General features: G+C 35.0%; 1 protein-coding gene and 2 pseudogenes across 1 annotated transcript; all 3 read left to right on the forward strand.

The window, feature by feature from the left end:
• The first annotated feature begins 601 nt into the window (after nucleotides 1-601).
• LOC148587278 (putative disease resistance RPP13-like protein 1) lies at nucleotides 602-5,903 on the forward strand (annotated as a pseudogene).
• Nucleotides 5,904-14,993: 9,090 nt separating this feature from the next.
• Nucleotides 14,994-16,762, forward strand: LOC132165907 (phenylacetaldehyde oxime monooxygenase CYP71AN24-like). Its single transcript, XM_059576611.2, has 2 exons — nucleotides 14,994-15,928; nucleotides 16,018-16,762. Exons 1-2 carry the CDS (start codon nucleotides 15,236-15,238, stop codon nucleotides 16,630-16,632), a joined length of 1,308 nt encoding a protein of 435 aa, XP_059432594.2. The 5' UTR covers nucleotides 14,994-15,235; the 3' UTR covers nucleotides 16,633-16,762.
• A 3,959-nt stretch (nucleotides 16,763-20,721) lies between these two features.
• Nucleotides 20,722-21,544, forward strand: LOC148587279 (cytochrome P450 71A1 pseudogene; annotated as a pseudogene).
• Nucleotides 21,545-21,745: the final 201 nt, after the last annotated feature.

The raw sequence follows: 21,745 nt of genomic DNA on the forward strand, positions 1-21,745 counted from the left end.
AGAAGGCCACTCCAATATCTGCTGTGATCATAATAAATTGAAAATCTGCAAAATAACAAAATGAATGAAAACCAAAGTTCTAATTAGGCTTGTGATACGGAAACGAGCATTTATCAATAAAATGAATTGTATGTTACTGTTTACTAGCATATAACCCGCACACTGTGGGGGTTTCTTTCGTTGTATATTAGATTAGAAACTATCCACACAAAAGCATAGAAAACAATAGATGTTTATTAATAAAAGGGTATGAATAGTTAGCCAAATAGGGATATAAACAACCCTTAACTTCAGGGCTCGATCTCTGGACTAAATTCAAGGAAAAGAGCCCACCTATTGCATATAGCCATTATATGCAATCAACAAAAAGAATTGACATTGGCATTTAGACCCACAGCTATCATCCATGGATTACATTCTCTTAGTTCATTATCCATGACAGATCTTAAGATGCAACCAACATAGAAATCAAAAAACAAAAAGGAAATGTACAATTTTCCAAGTCTATAAGCATGATGTTTGAACCTCTAGAAAAAGAGAGTGCGCAAAAAGCTCTGAATTAGATAAGAAAATGTTAACGTTATTCAGTCAAAATGCTAGAATGCACATAAATAACCTCAGGAAGAGATGCACTACATTGGGAGGGGACGTGCGAAATACCTTGGGCGTGGCGCTTTCTGACAGCAGGACCACTTGTCACATCGAGAGTCGTTTGTCAGGCACGTACAAGAACTTTCACAAAACAGTTTGGATCCACCTAGTAAGGAAGAACAGCACAATACACCAGGTCAAGTAAACTTAGTTTGCAAGTAAAATTAAGTTCACCTTCATATGTGAAATTAATTGAGGCTGTATGCATAGGACAATTGAATGCAAACATGCAACCCTAAATAATAAAACATTATGTGGTGGAATCAGACAGGAAATCAGTCATGGTAAAAAAAATAAAATTCCTTTTTTAACATTTAAAATTAATGTAAAGTATATATTTTGAAGAACATTGTTAATATATGTAAGATTCACTTACCCCATGAAAATTGACCAAGGAGCTTCTGATCAATCAACAGAAGCCAATCCATGTCCTTTTTCATCCACAAATACTGGAAAAAATTGCACACATTTGAAAGGTCATATCAAATTCCATTCTATGACAAATATAAGGGATATCTCGATTACTATATATATATATATATAATCAAACAAAAAGGAAAACAATTAGACAGTGATAAAACAAAGAGAAAAATATAAAAGAGAGGAAATGTAAGAAAAAAAAAGAAAGTATGTACCTGAGTGGAGATTCTTGCTAGACATTTAGCTCATTCAATCAATTCATCATCAATCATTATTAAGTGGACATGAGCAATCTTGAGCCATTCTTTTCCTTTTTTCTTGTGAAGTTGTTTCTTTAGCAAAGGACAATTGTTGATCAGTAAAACAGAAACGGACGCAGGCAAGCCCTCTTCTGGCATGTACTTGAGCATAGGACAGTTATCGATCTGCAATTCTTCAAGAGAGGCGAGGTGTTGAAACCCCATTTTATTCAAAGATTTTAAACTTGGAAAATTCTTTATTTGAAGAATAGTCAGATTTGTGGGCATACACAACAGGTGAGACACTGGCCCCAACTTCTGAAGTGACCAAAGCTTATATTTATGGCAGGGAAAAAGAAAAAGAGGCTCTACTTCAATTTTTGGTGGCTGAAAAACGTAGTAATGCTCAACTCTCTGTGCTTCCTATAATTGGTATGGGGGGTATGGGTAAGACTACTCTTGCCCAGCTTGTGTACAATGAAGAAAAAGTGCAAGAGTTTTTCAAGCCCCAAGCATGGGCTCATGTTTCTCAAGTTTTCGATGTTGTTGGGGTGACAAAAGCAATTTTACAGTCTCTCACCTCTGAAAATTGTGATGGCAAGGATCTAACTTGGTTGCAAAACAAACTAAAGAAGGAACTGGAAGGAAAGAAGTTTTTAGTCGTTATGGATAATATTTGGAATAAGAACTACCAAGACTGGACTCTCCTATGTGTTCCTTTTGAAGAAGGAGCTACAGGAAATGCAATTGTAATCACAACTCGCAACAATGAAGTTGCATTAAAGATTCGTACCACCAATATTCTAGATGCTTTCCCTTTGAATGGTTTGTCAAATGACTTTTGTTTGTCTATATTGGCCCATCATGCATTGGGTACAACATACTTCATTGCACATCTAAACCTCAAAGATATTGGTCAGGAACTCGCTAGAAGGTGTAAAGGCTCTCCTTTGGTAGCAAAAGTACTCGGGGGTGTCTTACACAATAAAGTGCATCTTCATGAGTGAGAAGAAGTATTGAATAGCAATCTATGGGATATAGCATAAGTGGAAAATGAAATTGCTCAACCTCTGATGTTGAGCTATCACGATCTCCCTTCAAATTTGAAGAGGTGTTTTGCATATTGTTCAATAATCCCAAAGGACTATGAATTTGAGGAGAAGCAATTGGTTCAGCTATGGGATGACAGAAGGTTTAATTAAGCCACGAGATGGGAGAAAGCAAATAGAAGATTTGGGTAGGGAGGATTTTCGCAATCTATTGTCGAGATCATTCTTCCAACTATCGTTCAAGGATGAATCAAGATTTGTGATGCATGACCTCATCAATGATTTGGCTCAACATGTTGCTGGAGATACATGCTTTAAAATGGAGGATATAGTTGGGGGTCATAATGGGAGGAAACCTTCTAGAAAGGCTCGACATTCGTCTTACTTGGGTGGTCATTATGATGGCATTCAAAAATTTGAGGTTTTTCATGATCTCAAATGTTTACGAACCTTTCTACCTTTTATGGTTCCAAATACAGGCAACCGTTGCTTGACTCATATTGTTCTTTTGAATTGTTTCCAAAATTAAGACGCCTAAGGGTGCTCTCTTTGAATGGATACAACATATATGAGCTACCAGAATCAATTGGTGATTTGAAGCATCTAAGGTTTTTAGACCTTTCTCGCACTTGCATAATAAGCTTGCCTGAATCATTATGCACTCTTTACAATTTACAGACATTGATATTGGAGAGTTGCTATGCTCTAAAGAAATTGCCTTCAACGTTTGGAAACCTACTCAACTTGCGGCATCTCAACATTCGAGGAGCATATGCATTGGAAGGAATGTCTCCGCAAATCAGTAAATTAACTTGTCTCCAGACATTGTCTCATTTAATTGTTGGAAAAGGTAGTTGTTCTGGGGTAAAATTGTTAGGGCCTTTGTTGCATATTCGAGATACACTTTGCATTTCCAAATTGGAAAATGTGATTAATAATGAGGATGCAAGGGATGCTAGGTTATTTGAAAAGAAAAATCTCTCTGGGGTGTCATTTGAATGGAGTCAGAACATGGATGAGTCACAAGACAGAGCACATGAATTAGAGGTATTTAGCATGCTAAAACCTCACGAGGGTTTGAAAGAGCTCACCATCAACAACTATGGTTGTACAGAATTTCCAAAGTGGTTAAGAGTTCCTTCATTTTCTAATATGGTACTCTTGAAGATTGAAAGTTGTGCAAAGTGCACATCATTACTTGCAGTGGGCAAATTACCATCACTCAAAGACCTTTTAATTAAAGGCATGAGCAGTCTGAAAAATATTGGTCGCGAGTTTTATGGGGAATATTGCTCACAACCTTTTAGATCCTTGGAAACCTTGCATTTTAAGGATATGCAGAAGTGGGAGAACTGGATTCCTTGTGAAGAATTCCCAAAACTGTGTAAGCTTTCTATTAAACGGTGTCCAAAACTGATGGGTAAGTTACCAAACCATCGTCCTTTATTAGAAAATGTTGTGATAGATAGATGTAGGCAGTTGTTGGTTTCAATTTCTAGCTTTCCAAAGCTTTGCAAGCTAGAAATTGGGGGATCCAAAGGTGTGGTGCGTGGAAATAAGGTTGACTTCAACTCATTAAGATTCACATGTCTTTTGTTAAAAATGGGTCTTGGGTCTAACTCAACCCAAAAGCTAGCTCAAGAGTTGAAGTTTCCCCTCACCTTATAAATGGACAATCTCCTTAATACTCAGGCAATGTGGGACTTCCAACACGCCCCCTCACGTGTGGCGGGAGAACATCTAAGCCAACACGTGCGACAATAGGTGACGGTGGGCCACACATCCAATTAATTGGGTTAGGCTCTGATACCATGTCAAAAATGGGTCTTGGGCCTAACTCAACCCAAAAGCTAGCTCAAGAGTTGAGGTTTCCCCTCACCTTATAAATGGACAATCTCCTTAATACCCAGGCAATGTGAGACTTCCAACATCTTTCAACAATTTCAGAATTCACATGTCAAATAGAAGAGTTCACTATGGGAGGACTGACAAATGTGGAAGATTTAACTATTGAAGAATGTGAGAAGTTGACAAATTTGCGATTAAATGATGTGGGATTACTACAACATCTCTTGTATCTTGGTGTTCTGGAGATTCATGATTGTTCTAAACTAGTTTCTTTGGAGGAAAAAGAAGTAGAAGAGCAGTTACAACTTAGTTTGCCATCCAAACTGAGAAAAATCACGATCTTTAATTGCAAGTCCTTGGAATCTTTACCCAAGGCAATGATGAACAACAACATACATCTTGAGGAGGTTTATATTTCTTTTTGTAATTCATTGACTCATTTTGCAATAGGGCAACTACCTCCAACTCTAAAGCGGCTAACGATAGAGTGGTGCAACAACATGCAGAGTTTGGTGGATGGAGATGATATCAACAAATGCGGTAGCAGCAAATCTCTTCTTGAGTACTTGCATATTTACTCTTGTTCATCCCTCAAATCCTTTACCTCAAGTGGAGAATCACTTGCAACACTTAAACACCTCAAAATTCACTGTTGTGGTAAGTTGGAGTCGATAGCGAAGAGCTTCCATGACAACTCGTCTCTTGAAGTCATTGAGATCTCCAATTGTGATAACCTTACATCCTTACCCATGGCCATACACAACCTCAGCCATCTACATCATTTTTTAATTGTAGGATGTCCAATTCTTGGTTCCTTCCGAACAGCGGGCTGCTCCCTACCAACCTGAAAGCACTTACGATTGGCAGGTGTGAGAAAATGCAAGCCTTGGCCAACTGTATACACAACCTCACCTCTCTTCAAGTATTGAAAATATGGGATTGTCCAAGCATTTTATCATTTCCGGAAGCTGGTTTCCCCACGAACCTAACATCACTTACTATCTATACTATGGCGTCGTTTAATGAGGCCACTTTTGAGTGGGAATTGTCTGAGCTTACCTCTCTTAAAGAACTTGTAATTCATGGTGACTCTTCGCATCTGGTGTCCTTTCCTGAGGTGATGCTACCTGCCTCTCTAACGAGCCTCACCATTCAACACTTCCCGGATTTGGAATGCTTTCGATTCCTCGCCTCTCTTGAAGAGTTGAGTATCATGTATTGTGAAAAGGTCACGTCCTTTTTAGAGGATGGCTTGCCTCTCTCACTCACGAGTCTTTTTATCTATGATTGCCAAAATCTCACGTCCTTTCCAGAGGTTGGACTGCCTCCCTCACTCACGAGTCTTTCTATTGTTGAATGCAAAAATTTCACATCCTTTCCAGAGAATGGCCTTCCTCCCTCACTCGCAAGTCTTTCTATCTCTACTTGCAAAAAGCTCACGTCATTTCCAAAGTTTGGCCTCTCTTCCTCACTCACGTATCTTGATATCAACTACTGTAAAAAGATCACGTCCTTTCCAGAGGATGGACTGCCTCTCTCACTCCTGCAACTTCATAGTGGCGATTGTCCTCTGTTGATAGAACGCTGCAAAGGGCGAGAGTGGTTCAAGATAGCCCACATCCCTTACATTGTGATTGATCGTTCATCCTTCTATAAACTAGAAGAGGAGAGTCGGTGAATCCGAGTTTCGTTTATATTCAAGTCAAGTTTCAAGAAATAAATCCAAAGGTCAGTTTCGTTTATTGCCACATCTTTTCTATTTTTACATATTGATTGGACGGTCATCTATCACCTATAATGGGGGAATCACGGACTGCCCATCTTTTTCTCAATAACACTTGTTGATTATCTTCTTCTTCTTCTTCTATTTTTAATTTTTTGTCTAAATGTTGGCGTTGGGTTTACTAAACGTTGCTATTCTTTATGGGTTTGCAGAACAAGATCACAAGTGTTTGATAAAATGTCCAAGCGACCAGAGAGAAAGGAGGCCTCCGAATATTGAGTTTTTCACTAACATATTGTTGGTCGTTATGTATTTTACCAATCATAGGTATGCAACTTGATTTTGATCCTTTGTTAATGTTGGCAACCATGTTGTGACTGCAGCCATACAATGGAACATTTATCATATTCAGTAATTGGATTGATAATGTTCATTCATTTAATTTAATTTCTAGAAGAATAAGTAGAATGTATTATCCTAACGTTGTATTCCCATGAACAAACTAATCTGGATTATGAATATAAAGGCTGCTCATTCAATTATTATGATTTCTAAGAAAGTTTTGCATCCAAATAGATACATAAATTATTATATTCTATTTTAATTGATCCGGAAAATATTCTTCATTGTTGATTCTCATTAGGATAATAGTACGAAGTTTTGCTCTATTTGCACACCTCTAATGATTATTTCTCCATCTTTGATGCTTGCTTGCAGATGGTTCAAAATGCTGGTGCTACCTGAAATACCCGCCATGTGGAAGTGTTGTTTGTTCTTTTGTTGCTAATGTGTTGTTTTCTGTCTTTCCTAAAATGAACAACTTGTGTTGTCCTGTATATTAGAGGTGTGCAATTTTGGTTTGTTTTTCTGGTTCTTTTTCCCCCCCCTCTTTGTATTGTTTTCTCAGTAACCAAGAGATGCATTAAGGACATTTTAATTTTTGGTGATTTTTTTTTGGTTAGTGGTTTTACAATGTTTATCTGCATAAGAGTACTACTCAATCAAATAAACAAAGGGCTTGCCCTTCTTTACTTCTCCTAAACTCTTTGAATTATATTGTTCAAAACAAAATAATTTTTGCTTATTTGTTTGCAAATACTTTTGGAGATTTAAGTGAATGAGAGCAAATAGATAAAGTCTGAGTATGTGACAATTAGAAAATAAAATAACAAAGGCATGAAAGGGATATTCTTCTTTACAATCTTGACAGTAAGGCTTATTCAACTAATAAAATTAAACTTGCCATCAATAAAAATTAAATTTGCTAAAATTTGTGGGATAAATAAAAATTAAACTTGCTAAAATTTGTGTTTTCAAATCGTAGGTATGGAGATACTCTCAAAATTATACTTCGAAGTTGGAAGCAAACCGATCATAAGCTCCTACGAAAGACCATGACAATTTGAGTTCCAGCTGCCTTACCTAAGTCAAGTAATTCCTGAAAAACAGCACACAATTAATTTGCTCCGACTTCTATATATCCATTATGATTTCGATAGTAGTAATACTACAATCGTATCCTACTAAAGAAACACCAAAATCCAAAGCACCAACCAAGTTTGAATGCTAATTTCATACACTCATTTTAAATTTTTTACTAAAATTCCACTTGCCCCAAATTTGTTATCTGCCAACCTTTAAAAGCCAGCCATTAATGGTCCTAACTCAGCTTGAAACAAATGCATAATCTGGATTTAGGTAATTCTATACCATAAGTTGGAAGCAAACTGATAAGCTCCTAAGTCAAGTAATTCCTGCAAAACAGCACACAATTAATAAGAAAAACACCAACATCCAAAGCACCAACCAAGTTTGAATGGTAAATTACATACAATGAAACATAAATTTGTTATCTGCCAACCTTTGAAAGCCAGCCATTAATGGTCCATATATCAGCCAACTCTTGAAACAAATGCATAATCTGGATTTAGGTAATTCTATACCACATATATCAGCTTTTTGTGTATCAGATCTGATGTTTGCATATATACAAAATGATAGTTCAAAAAAGTTATTATGAGGATTACCAAATAAGCTGATTGAATATACATCTCAATATCACAAATATCTCAATTATAGGAAACAAAACACAATTAATTCATCCCTTGGATTTTGCAATATAAAAGCAGTTCTCCTAGCCCCCAAAGTACTCTTTGTCAGCATTAGCCAGGTGTGGTTGCTCTTTAAGTATCAATAGTCTCAATCTCAACTTCAAAACTTTCATGAATATTGAATTTTCATCATTTAATGAATTAAGTTAATTGTAGATAAACAAAATCTTTTGTGCTGCACATAAATGAGTTTAATGGAGGTGGATGGAATTTCAATTATGACTCTGTGTATGATAGATATCTAGCTCAGGCTGCTTAAGGTTTTGCTTAATTCTATTGGTGAGAAAACTATTAATATAATGTGCTTAAAACTTTTATATTTGTAGCTGGCAAAGTTATCTTGGTATTATTTATATTTAAAGGATTATAACTTTGACGAATCCTTTGGTATTATTTTTGTATAATATTACTCTATTTTCCAATGTCAAGTCAAATAGGAATCCTCATCATTAATTTTGCCAATTGATGCTTTAATGCCTTGATTCCTCCCCAAATACCTTTGTGTTGCAAATTGGGCATATCTGACAAAAGCACAGGAATATAAGATCAGGCCTTCAAAGGATATTTACTAGAAACAAATGCCATCAAAGGGTATTTCCTCTCTTCTAAATGGTTGTAAATAAACCTTTCAAGTAACTTACAATATTCTTTTTGTGTAACAAACATCGAAGAATGTTATAACTTGTAAGCGATTCAAAGAATCCATACCCTGTATTTTAACCTTAACCGTATTCTAATACAATTACTTTTGAAAAGTAGGCACTTACCATCTGCATTACACTTCATTGCAATTTCATGAAGTATATCTATCACAATTGTTTTTCGCAAATACTAGATACTATAATGTACTCAGCAAGAGAAAGAGCCGTTTCATTGCAATATACCATGCATTAAGAACTACCTCAAAGTATAATTCCACCTGTTTTTCATGTAACTTCAACAATATTTTGAGTTTATGTTACACATTTTCATCAACGACCCTTTACCACAAGAAGCTTATAATTGCTGAACTCTTAAACTATTGTTGCTTCAGGAGAATATAAACTATATTAAAAGCACAAACTTGAAAGATAATTTTGTTAGACACTCTGCCAACCTTTAAACGCCAGCCAATGGTCCTAACTCTTGACTCTTGAATCAAATGCTATATATGACCCAAAAGGCAAATTAAGACAAAAAAAAATTAAGGGATGGAATTCAAATATATCCTGCATATTAGGCTTCTGGGTTTGCTTCATTCAAATTGCTGATCAGCCACATTCAATAACCCTGCGGAAGAATTAAAAATCACTCTGTAAGAGGAGCAAATATTAGTACTGGGTCCCGCTAATTCTTGAGGGTACACATTGAATCGGCATTTACAGTTCCCTACAAAATTTTAACCAAAAGAAATTTACTTTTTTTTTTCCTCCTTAAACCTCCGTTTGGTTGCTGCGAAAACGAGCCAAAAAAAAAAAAAAAAAGGGATTTCGCACACCACAGAAAAATAGAAACACACTTGTCTAAGCTAACAAGAGAAACTATCACATTCTTCAGAATCCAAAACCAATTAAATACAACACAACATTCATAATTTTCCTTTCCTTTTAGTTTTCTCAGCAACCAAACGAAGGATAACAGAAAAAGTTTTCCAAAACGTTTTCTTTCATCAAAATCTCTCGGCTAAAGCTAACATGACAACCATATATTTTGTTGTTATCATGTAACTGCTAAAGTTGAAAACTTGGAATGCTTTTTATAGAATTTGATGAATGATCATTGAAAAGAAGGCATTATATTTTTTTCTTCTCGTTTCATTCAAATCAATTGAAGGTCGATGTAACAAATGAACAGCAGGTTTGAAATATTGCCACGTAGGAGGACAAAATAATCAAACATCAGTAGTTTAATTTGTGAATCTAAGTCCCCTGTCCACATTGACTTGGATTTCACAATTGCCCGTTAAAAAGAGCATGAGGAGTAGGAAGTATGTGTTAGTGTATCTACTACATCTTTATCTTTATATATCTTGCTGTTCTACTTTTTCTTTTCTTTTTTTTCTAATTATCTTGCTGTTCTTCATTATCTAATATGAGATGAAGAGATGAAGATTGTCCCTACAATTACTCGTTTGACAAATTGCCTACAAAAGATAAACAATCAACTATAACCACAAAAATATCAGTTTCTGTAAAATTTGAGATTATCATGTTAGATCATAACTAATTATTTAAAATATTTAATTATTTAATTAATATTCTATCAATTAAAAAAACCAAACAAATATCCTCGCAAGGTAGTGGTTGGAAATTGGAGACTTAGAGGAAAGCAATGCGAAAGAAAAATATTCCTTTTCCCCTCTCCCATATGGAATAGAAAAATAAAATAAAAAATAAAAAGAAGAGAAGTGGTAATGGGTTGTCAACCGCACATCTCTTGTGGTAACCAAGGCCACACACAAATTTGTTTTTAGGGATGTGCTTTTCTTCCCCCTTATTTTGTTTTAACATAAATTTCTCTCAAATTGGTTTAGAAAATATTTTCTTTAATCTAATCTAATGAGTGACAAGCGTCATCTCTCATCTAATTTTTTTAATATTTATAACAGTCATTTATTGTCCTTCTGTCGTAGAATAGAGACTTATAGCCTTTAGTCCACATGCCGGTCACTTACTCTATAGAAGTGGGACGTGGGTTCAGCTCTAGATATAAGATAAATTAAGGGCTTGTTTGTTAAAAGGTTTTGACAAAGGCAAAGGCAACCAACTTTTTCATTTTTTCAACATTCTCTTACTATTTGCATCACATCAATCAATTTTTATTACTATTCAAATAAAAAGTTCATTGCAAAACAAATTTTTTTTTATTATTCCATAACAAACGTTCTTACTTTTTCACCTTTTTTTTTTTTTTTTACAAAAAAAAAACATTTTTACTTTTTATTTTACATTAATCAATTTTTGCTACAGTTTCAAACCGAAACGAAATCGTTTACCAAACAAACCCTAGTTAATACTTGTGGTGAAGTCTCTCCTCCTTTTGTTGGATTGCTGGCCTACCCTTTATTATTAGTTAATTTTGTTTTGTCCCCATTCCCTGTCAATCAATTTTTTCCTTATATATCACCTTTCTAACCATAAGAGAGAGCAAGTTGGATAAAGATTCCCTCAAATTTCAAATCATGTCACGTCAACTTTGTCTGATATCACGAATTGATGTTTGTGATATTACTTTTAGGGCATGATTTTGATTACGTTTGAGGACCTTAAAAGTATGTTTAACACTCTAAAAATTCGTTTTAAAAAAAAAAATCACATGTTTGGTAAAAAAAATTCGAAGCACTTTTGAATGTCAAAAAGCTTAAAATGAAGCTTTTGCCAAAAAACGTTTTATTTTATTTTTATTTTTTTAACTTAAAAGTTCTATTTCTCAAATGCAATCTCAAACAAGCCTTTAAGAATTATCCACACGTTAGCATTACTCTAACTTATTTGATACTTTTTATGTAATTAGAACAATGCACTTGTATGTTATTTAATTTGTTTGTGCGAATTATTGTTTAGTATTAATGTTAGACGTTTAATTCCACGTTGAATGTTTAAATGTAAAATTTGAACAAATAAAAAAAAAATGAGAAACTTTAATTTAGACTCTTGAATTATCTGACGTTTTGAAAAGACACTTTAAAATTTAAAAACTCTCAATTTGTACACCTAAACTTTCAATTTGAATCAATTGACCCACTTTTGTCAAATTCAGCCATTAACCCATAACAAAAGTGGTTAAAAATACTAAATTACCCTTCATTTTTTTTTTTTTTTTAAAAAAAAAAATTAAGAGTAAATTTGGAATTTTTTTTAAAAAAAGAAAAAAAAAATCTAAGTGTATAAATGTCATTTTATCACTTTTAACGTTTAAAATCTGACGAATGTGGGTTAATTGATTCAAATTGAAATTCAAATGTTCAAATTGAGAGTTTTTAAATTGTACAGAAATTTCCTCCAAACCAGTGTGAAAGAAATAACATCCAACCTTTCATTTTTTTTTTTTTTTTTTTTTGGGGAAGAAAAGAGCGATTTCTTTAGATAGAAAAACCAAAATAAACACATCCATCTATAGCTCATTTAAAATAGTACCAAATGTCTACAAACATTTAAATGATACATTAAATTCTTAACGTCATTAATAACAGTTTACTAACTTAGACTAAAAGTTAATGTGCATTTTAAATGTTTATAAATACTTGACACTATTTTAAATGAGTTGGAAGATATTTCCTCCAGACTAGTTTTAAGAAATTTTTTATCCTTTTAAATTTTAATGAGGTCTTTTCAAAATGTGCAATAGTTTAAAGTTAAGTTTTTTTAAAAAATAAAGAACGAGAAATTAGAAAGATTACCATAATATATAAAAAGAAAGAAGAGAAATTAGAAAGATTAATTATTAGAAAGAAAAAAAAGTAACTAAAAATCCTCGATCTATTAAAATTGCGCAAGTGGACGTAGAGAGTTTTTGGATTGGATTGAATGTAGCCAACCGTGATGGACCGACTCCAGAGTCCCACACCTCGTGATCGAAACAAAGGAATATTCAAAGAAAAAGAAAAGTCTCCTTGGCCCCACCATCAACCAATAGACCTGCCATGCCATCTCAATGTATAATGTGTTTTCACAGGAAGAGTATTCACGTCGGATTCATTAAATTTTTGGGTTAAATACCTAATATTTTTGGGTTTCATTTTTTTTTTTAGGGTTTCATTTTTATTACAGGAGATTCCTGTAATTTTGATAAAAATCAAATTAGTCCTTTCGTCTATTGCCGTTAGTTGACTTAATAGAAATCTACGTCATTGACATCTTGATCAATTAAAATTCGACACTTGGTATAAGTGGCCACGTTATCAGTGATGACGTGGTACCAAATTAAATTTTTTATTTAAAAAAATATTAAAAATAAATATTTTTCAAAAATAAAAAATAAAAAGTATGAGGGATAGCCAAGCCACCCCCTTGGGCCGAAACCACCCCAGTGGGCATCGAGCCATCCCCGGTGGATATCTTTTATATATAATAACTGAGAGTCGCGAACGTTGTGCTAAACACTTAGAGAGAGGAAATGGCCATGGCTCTACTATCATTGCTGCAACAATCATGGCAAGAGCTGCACCAAATACCATTGAAGCTTTGGGTGTCAAACATGCATGCATTTTTCACATCACGTGGTTGGCTTTAAGACTTTAAGGAGTGTTAATGTTATCTTCCAACACCTCATCTGCCCATTTATTCGTTGCTGTACTTGTCAGCCACTAAGCATTCACATTAAATTCTTTATTTTGACTTAGTAATCGACGTCAATTTTTCCATTGGTTGAACAGTGGCGGAGCCATGTTCACTGCACTGTGTAGTAGTAGTCCTAGTGAGTGGTTCATGTTTGATTGTTCATTTGTTTGAACTTTGAAAGCTTAGTCTTGAGATGGGAAGAGAAGATGTGAGTCTGGTGAGGAGTGAGGAGTCTTGTCTCGTGAAAGGTGGAAAATTGGAAATAGAAGATAAGAAATGAGTGGTTGAAAGATAAGAACGAAAATTTTTAAGTAAAAAAAAAAAAAAAAAAAATGAAAGAAAAAACCTGCAAGGAGTAAGCTGTAGACTTGCGCATTTTAGATTATAGAAGGGTGAGTTAGTGGAATTTGAAGGAAGAAAAAAAATAAATGAAGAGAGTAAATGTAAGCATTAAATTCTAGAAGGTAGAAGGTGTGAAGTGGAATTTTAAGGAAGAAAAAAATAAATAAATAGAGGAGTAGGCGTGAGGAGGTGAAAAGTTTTAAAAAAAAAATTATGATGAGAAAGTTTAGAATACAATTTAAACTAAAATAGAAGTACTAAAATTAATTAGAAGACAATTTAGAAGGTTACTTTTTCTTTTTCTTTATTTATTTATTTATTATTATTATTATTTTTTTTGTGTGTGTTCAATCATTTCTTTTTCTAATTCATTATTTGTTTATATTGGTTTACAGCATTTGGCTAAATCTTATTGTGTTTGGTTTGTTTTCAAAAAATTTATTAAGATGCTTCAGATTCACCGAAAGGTTCTCATTTTTCTTAGACACGATTAATTGTGTTCAAGTTTATTTCGTAAGTAGTAAGTAGTTTGTATTATTATGTGTTTGTGATAGTTAAATAATATTTTGAATGGTTACTTTGTTTGTTGAAGTTCTTGTTTAGCTTTTTGTTGTGTTGTTGCTCATGTCTATAGCAAACTAAACACTTTTGTATTGGGAATGGAAGTTTTTTTTTTTTTTTTTTTTTTCATATAGTACTGACATATTACATTTCTAATATATCAATTTAAGCACGAGCTTTTATAGATATTTTGTTGAAATGCATATATTGTGTGAATTAACAAATTTTTAGGAGGCCAAAAAAATTTTAGTGGCACCCCCAATATAAATTCTCTGACTCCGCCACTGAAATTGGTTGTTTTACAAATTAACTATTCTTACATCAAGATTGTAAATATCTTGACCAAAATCTTTTATATATACTAACTGAGAGTCGCGTACGTTGTGCTAAACACTTAGAGAGAGGAAATGGCCATGGCTCTACTATCATTGCTGCAACAATCATGGCAAGAGCAGCACCAAATACCATTGAAGCTTTGGGTGTCAAACATGCATGCATTTTTCACATCACGTGGTTGGCTTTAAGAATTTAAGGAGTGTCTTATCTTCCAACACCTCATCTGCCCATTTATTCGTTGCTGTACTTGTCAGCCACTGAGCATTCACATTAAATTCTTTATTTTGAATTAGTCATTAAATTCTTTATTTTGACTTAGTAATCGACGTCAATTTTTCCATTGGTTGTTTTACAAATTAACTATTCTTACATCAAGATTGTAAATATCTTGACCAAAATCTTTGTTCTATATAATAACTGAGAGTCGCGTTGTGCTAAACACTTGAGAGAGGAAATGGCCACGGCTCTACTATCATTACTGCAACAATCATGGCAAGAGCTGCAAAAAGTACCCTTCAATCCACTCCTCTCGCTTGTTTTTCTCATCCCTTTTCTCTATGTTTTCAAGCGTATTACAAGTGGCAAACCCAATTTACCTCCATCCCCACCAAAGCTACCAATCATCGGCAACCTGCACCAGCTTGGCACACTCCCACACCGTTCTCTTCGAGCCCTTTCTGACAAGTACGGCCCTCTAATGTTCTTATACATAGGCAGTGCTCCAACCCTTGTGGTGTCATCTGCCAAAATGGCCAGAGAAGTGATGAAGACACATGATATCATTTTCTCAAACCGGCCCCAAACCACAGCTGCCAAAATCTTAGTCTATGGATGCATAGACGTAGGGTTCTCACCCTATGGTGAGTACTGGAGACAAGCAAGGAAAATTTGTGTCCTCGAACTTTTGAGCAACAAATGTGTGCAATCGTTCCAGTATGTAAAGGAAGAAGAAGCTGAAGAGTTAATCAACAAGATACATGACACGTGTCTCAAAGGGGGTTCTGTTAATCTAAGCGAGATGTTCATTACAACCTCGAACAACATAGCCTCTAGATGTATACTTGGACGGAAGTTTGAAGAAGAAAATGGTAAGAGCAAGTTCGGAGAACTATCAGGGAGAGCAATGGTGTCATTTGTAGCATTCTGTTTTGGAGATTTTTTCCCTTCTTTTGGATGGATTGATGTTCTTACGGGAGTAATTCCGAGCCTGAAAGCCCTTGCTAGAGAATTCGATGCTTTGTTTGATCAAGTGATTGAAGAACATAAGACAAAGAATAGTGATGATGACCAGCCTAATAAGCTTGATTTCGTTGAGATTCTCCTCCGACTTCAAAAGAATAGCATGCTCGACTTTGAGCTCACCAACGACAACCTCAAAGCAATTCTAATTGTCTCTTTCTCTCGTTCTCTCTCTCTCTCTAACACATCCCACACACACACAAACTCATGTCTAAAAGTTTTGTGTTTCCATAATTTCAGGATATGATCCTGGGAGGAACTGACACAAGTTCAACAACTTTGGAATGGTTAATGGCGGAGCTTATAAAACATCCAAATATTATGAAGAAAGCACAAGAAGAGGTGAGAAGGGTGGTGGGAAAGAAATCAAAGATAGATGAGAATGACATCAACCAAATGGATTACTTGAAGCGTGTCCTCAAAGAAACTCTAAGAGTACATCCACCAGGTCCTCTCTTGCTACCTCGAGAAACATCAGCAAATGTGAAATTTGAAGGTTATGATATTCCACCAAAAACAAGAGTAATTGTCAATTCATGGGCAATCCAGAGGGACCCTACTGTGTGGGAGAGGCCAGAAGAGTTCCTCCCGGATAGATTTAAAGACAATCCCATTGATTTCAAAGGCCAAGACTTTGGATTCATCCCATTCGGAGCTGGGAGAAGGGGATGTCCAGGATTGGCATTTGGTGTTTCTTCAATTGAATATGTGATTGCCAACATCTTATATTGGTTTGACTGGAAGTTGCCTGGTGATAATGTACATGGGGAAGACTTGGACTTTAGCGAAGCTAATGGGCTCACTGTGACGAGGAAAATTCCTCTTCATCTGGTACCAACACTGCACTCACCTTGATCTATGCATTAAGAGATTTGTGGTTTTTTTTAAAAAAAAATGTGCTAATAATGTAACTTTTCTTCTTTCACTTGCTCTGTTTTAGCATTTGATGCTGTTTCTGTTTGAAATTAATGTAACGGAAGGTGTCTTCGACCTTAATAATAATAATAATTAAAACTTTTGTGTTGCATGGAAACTTTCATGATGCTATCGTCAAAGAAATTATACAGCGTGAAGGCCAGATTTGTTAACCCTAAAATCCTATATGCACGATGGTTCACATGAAAAACATATAGTGCGACACTTATTTTTAAATCATAACATAATGAAACATAACATTCAATGTTTTTTTTTTTTTTTTTTTTTTTGGGATGAATGATGATTTCATTAAACACCAAAGAAACATACACCCTCTAGCATTCAGCTAGAAAAAACAAACTCATTGAGGCCCACAAACCTCATAAACTACAAACAAATAGAAAAAGTAAAGAGCAAAAAGCAATACAAGCCAAAATCAACACAGGGCAACATAACACAGCACTTTGTTTTGGAGATTTATTGTACAACTTTTGTTTATTTTCGGATAAGAAATAGACAAATTCATTAGTGAATTTATGTGTCTTATAGATCTGATAGATGCAGTGGTAGGTTATTACAAAATAGATGGACAAAAAATGTACCAGATCGAGAATGATACCAAACACGTTTTAATTTAATTTGTTCTTTTTAAAGGTAAAAAATAAAACATCGCGTGTCATAATAATGTGATGTGGTACACTAACCGGTAGTGCTAATTAGTTAATGAACAAAATATTTGTGAAAACATATCTCAAAATTTATGAGTTTATTCTAATACGCACGAACTTAATTATCAGATTAAGATAAATTATATAAATTAGTTTTACATTTTCCAAAAAAAAAAAAAAAAACGTTAGGAGGGGTGGCTGTTTCCACTTTTTCTCCACAAGCAGTCTTCTCTCGCCCCCTCCTAGTGGAGCAAAGGATCCTAGTCGCTTCCTCTTCTTGTCTCTCACTCAAAAATATAAATATAAATAGGAAAATGATAAAAGGCACAACTTAAACCTAGTTTTGGCCCAACTTTTCTCTTAAGTACTTAAACAAAAAAAAAAAAAAAAAATCCTATAGAGGAGAGAGAGAGCCTTAAACTAGAGAGAGAGAGAGAGAAATTTGGTTTAGAAGTTGGGCCAAAGTTGAGTTTAAATTATGGTTGTATCACACCTCATATAAATATATATAAATACAAATAAAAGAGCAAAAAGATTCCAAGATTTCCTCATACATCAAAAGATAAGAGGATGATCATAATGAAGTTTTGACTAAGAGCATCTAATGCAGTGAATTTTTTGTTTAAATAGTAATAAAAAATAATTTATGTGATATAAAATTTAAAAAAAAAAATTGAATTTTATTTTAAAGAAAAATTAAAAAGAAGTTGTATTGATTTTTTTATTTAAATAATAATACAAAGTTATTAATGTGATATAAAAAGTACAAATATTTTGAAGTTAATTTTTTTTTTTTTTTTAAAAAAAAAAAAGAATTGATTACTAAACAGAGCCCATATATAGTAAACAATTGTTGAAAATTATAAAAGGAGTCCTGAATACAAGACCAAATTGATTTTATCTTCATGCATGGTTAGAAATTATATATAATCAAAGGAAATTATATCAAAACACCTTGAGTAAACACGCCAAAATTTTTTTGACCCTAACTCTAATTACTAACTACACGTGAATTCTAATTAAGTACATACATCTTGCCGTGAAGCCTTGAGTTGATAGCTTGAAGAAGTTGATTCCTATTTAACCTCTGTTTATTGGAGTTAGAACAGAGGAGGAGTTCTTGTGAGACTCTAGTTCCTGTGGGACTCTTCTTTTTCTTTAACAGCATTCACATCAAGCTCTTCAAAATTTATCTAAAAATTTAAATCTAAAAATCTATTTTAGTTAATTTTAGTAGCCACTTTTTAAAACTACGATACATTAAACTCTCTAAATGTTTCTTTAATAATTGTGAATGCTCGGTAAACTTCGTCAAGCTAGTTGACAAGTACAGTGATGAAGATGAGGAAATGGGCAGCTGAGGTGTTGGAAGATAGGATTAACTAATTATAGATAGTGTTGGGGATAAAATCCACTATGGGTCCCACTATCTCTCAACAACCCTTAATTATCTCATAAGGTCCTACATTATCTTATAAGGTCCTACGTTATCTGAACTACCTCACATTATCTCTCAACTATTTCAAATGATTCTTTAATGATCTGCAGGGAGAAGATTAAGGAAGCAGTTATAGAGATAAAACCCTATAAAAGAGACTCAAGACAGAGGAAAAAGGGGATCGGTCATTATTTCTCAATACATTGCTAGCTCCGGCTACATTTTGACCCTATATACGACTGCTAACTTAAGCATCGGAGGGTCTACGGGGCCTTCCCCGTAGACCCCTTTGATGCTCTTATTATTTTGTAGGAGCCCGAAGATCGTTGATTAGAGACACCTCGAAGAACGTGAAAATCACACCAAACGGAGACTGTTAGATCCAAAAAATGCTTCAACAGACATAAAGACTCATTTGGTTACCACTGGCTCCTTAAAGTCTTGAAGCCAAAAGCATGTGATGTGAAAAATGCATGCATGACCGAAGAGTACTGAATCAACTGATTGACACCCAAAGCTTCAATTTGCACGACACCTTGACAGGCAAAGGTTTCAAATGCACATGCATTTGGCTTCTTGGATTGACACCTTATTAATTCTTTGGATTTTGTGTAAAGGTCGGGAGCTAGTTGCTCTCCTATGAAAGAATTTTCTGTCTATGTATTTGTCTATTTGTCTCTCCGATAAGAATTGGCTGAGAGTCCAAGAGACCAAGTTGCTAGTGCCTTAAGAAAATTCCTAGCTCCCAACCTTGTGTAAATGTTGGGAACTAGTTGCTCTCCGATGAAAGAATTTTCTGTCCATGTATTTGTCTCTTTGTGTCTCCGATAAGAATTGGCTGAGAGTCCAAGAGACCAAGTTGCTAGTGCCTTCAGAAAATTCCTAGCTCCCAACCTTGTGTAAAGGTTGGGAGCTAGTTGCTCTCCAATGAAAGAATTTTCTGTTCATGTATTTGTCTTTTTGTGTCTCCGATAAGAATTGGCTGAGAATCCAAGAGACCAAATTGCTAGTGCCTTCAGAAAATTCCTAGCTCCCAACTTTGTGTAAAGGTTGGGAGCTAGTTGCTCTCCGATGAAAGAATTTTCTGTCCATCTATTTGTCTCTTTGTGTCTCCGATAAGAATTGGCTGAGAGTCCAAGAGACCAAGTTGCTAGTGCCTTCAGCAAATTCCTAGCTCCCGACCTTGTGTAAAGGTTGGGAGCTAGTTGCTCTCCGATGAAAGAATTTTCTGTCCATATATTTGTCACTTTGTGTCTCCGATAAGAATCGGTTGAGAGTCCAAGACACCAAGTTGCTAATGCCTTCAGAAAATTCCTAGCTTCCAACCTTGTGTAAAGGTTGGGAGCTAGTTGCTCTCCGATGAAAGAATTTTTTGTCCATATATTTGTCTATTTGTGTCTCCGATAAGAATTGGCTGAGAGTCCAAGAGACCAAATTGCTAGTGCCTTTAGAAAATTCCTAACTCCCAACCTTGTGTAAAGGTTGGGAGCTAGTTGCTCTCCGATGAAAGAATTTTCTGTCCATGTATTTGTCACTTTGTGTCTCCGATAAGAATTGGCTGAGAGTCCAAGAGACCAAGTTGTTAGTGCCTTCAGAAAATTCCTAGCTCCCAACCTTGTGTAAAGGTTGGGAGCTAGTTGCTCTCCGTTGAAAGAATTTTCTATCCATGTATTTGTCTCTTTGTGTCTCTGATAAGAATTGGCTGAGAGTCAAAGAAACCAAGTTGCTAGTGCCTTCTTGAAGGCAGAAAATTCCATAGGAATTTCATAGTAGCCGCGCGCCAGTTTTCAAACATTTCCAAATGCACAAGCAAAACAAGCCTAGATTGCGTCTTGATTTTTTGCACGGATTTTTCCATTGTTAATTAACTATTATTACGTCAAGATTGTAAATATCTTGACCAAAATCTTTGTTCTATATAATAACCGAGAGTCGCGTTGTGCTAAACACTTGAGAGAGGAAATGGTCACGGCTCTACTATCATTGCTGCAACAATCATGGCAACAGCTGCAAAAAGTACCCTTCAATCCACTCCTCTCGCTTGTTTTTCCCATCCCTTTTCTCTATGTTTTCAAGCGTATTACAAGTGGCAAACCCAATTTACCTCCATCCCCACCAAAGCAACCAATCATCGGCAACCTGCACCAGCCTGGCACACTCCCGCACCGTTCTCTTCGAGCCCTTTCTAACAAGTACGGCGCCCTCTAATGTTCTTATACATAGGCAGTGCTCCAACCCTTGTGGTGTCATACGCCGAAATGGCCAGAGAAATGATGAAGACACATGATATCATTTTCTCAAACCGGCCCCAAACCACAGCTGCCAAAATCTTAGTCTATGGATGCAAAGACGTAGGGTTCTCACCCTATGGTTAGTACTGGAGACAAGCAAGGAAAAGTTGTGTCCTCGAACTTTTGAGCATCAAAAGTGTGCAATCGTCCCAATATGTAATGGAAGAAGAAGTTGAAGAGTTGATCAACAAGATACGTGACACGTGTCTCAAAGGGGGTTCTGTTAATCTAAGCGAGATGTTCACTACAACCTAGAACATCATAGCCATCTAGATGTATACTTGGACGGAAGTTTGAAGAAGAAAATGGTAAGAGCAGGTTCGGAAAACTATCAATGAGAGCAATGGTGTTATTTGTAGCATTCTGTTTTGGAGATTTTCTCCCTTTCTTTTGGATGGCTTGATGTTCTTACGGGAGTAATTCCGAGCCTGAAAACTATGTCATTTGAGGGTTAAATTTTAAATGGAATTTATTATCTTGTTTTATGTTCGGAGATTTTAGAGTTACCGGTGGGTGTACTAAGATGAAAAAAATAATATATTGTTTCTATAAGATATTATATAAACATTTGTTATTGTTACAATATACTATGTTATGTATGAATCAATTTTTAAAAGTAATATTATATTTAATTTCACGTTTTCTCTATCCCGTAT

Source organism: Corylus avellana, chromosome 2 (genome assembly GCF_965113065.1).
Source record: "Corylus avellana chromosome 2, dhCorAvel1.hap1.2, whole genome shotgun sequence".
NCBI lineage: Eukaryota > Viridiplantae > Streptophyta > Magnoliopsida > Fagales > Betulaceae > Corylus > Corylus avellana.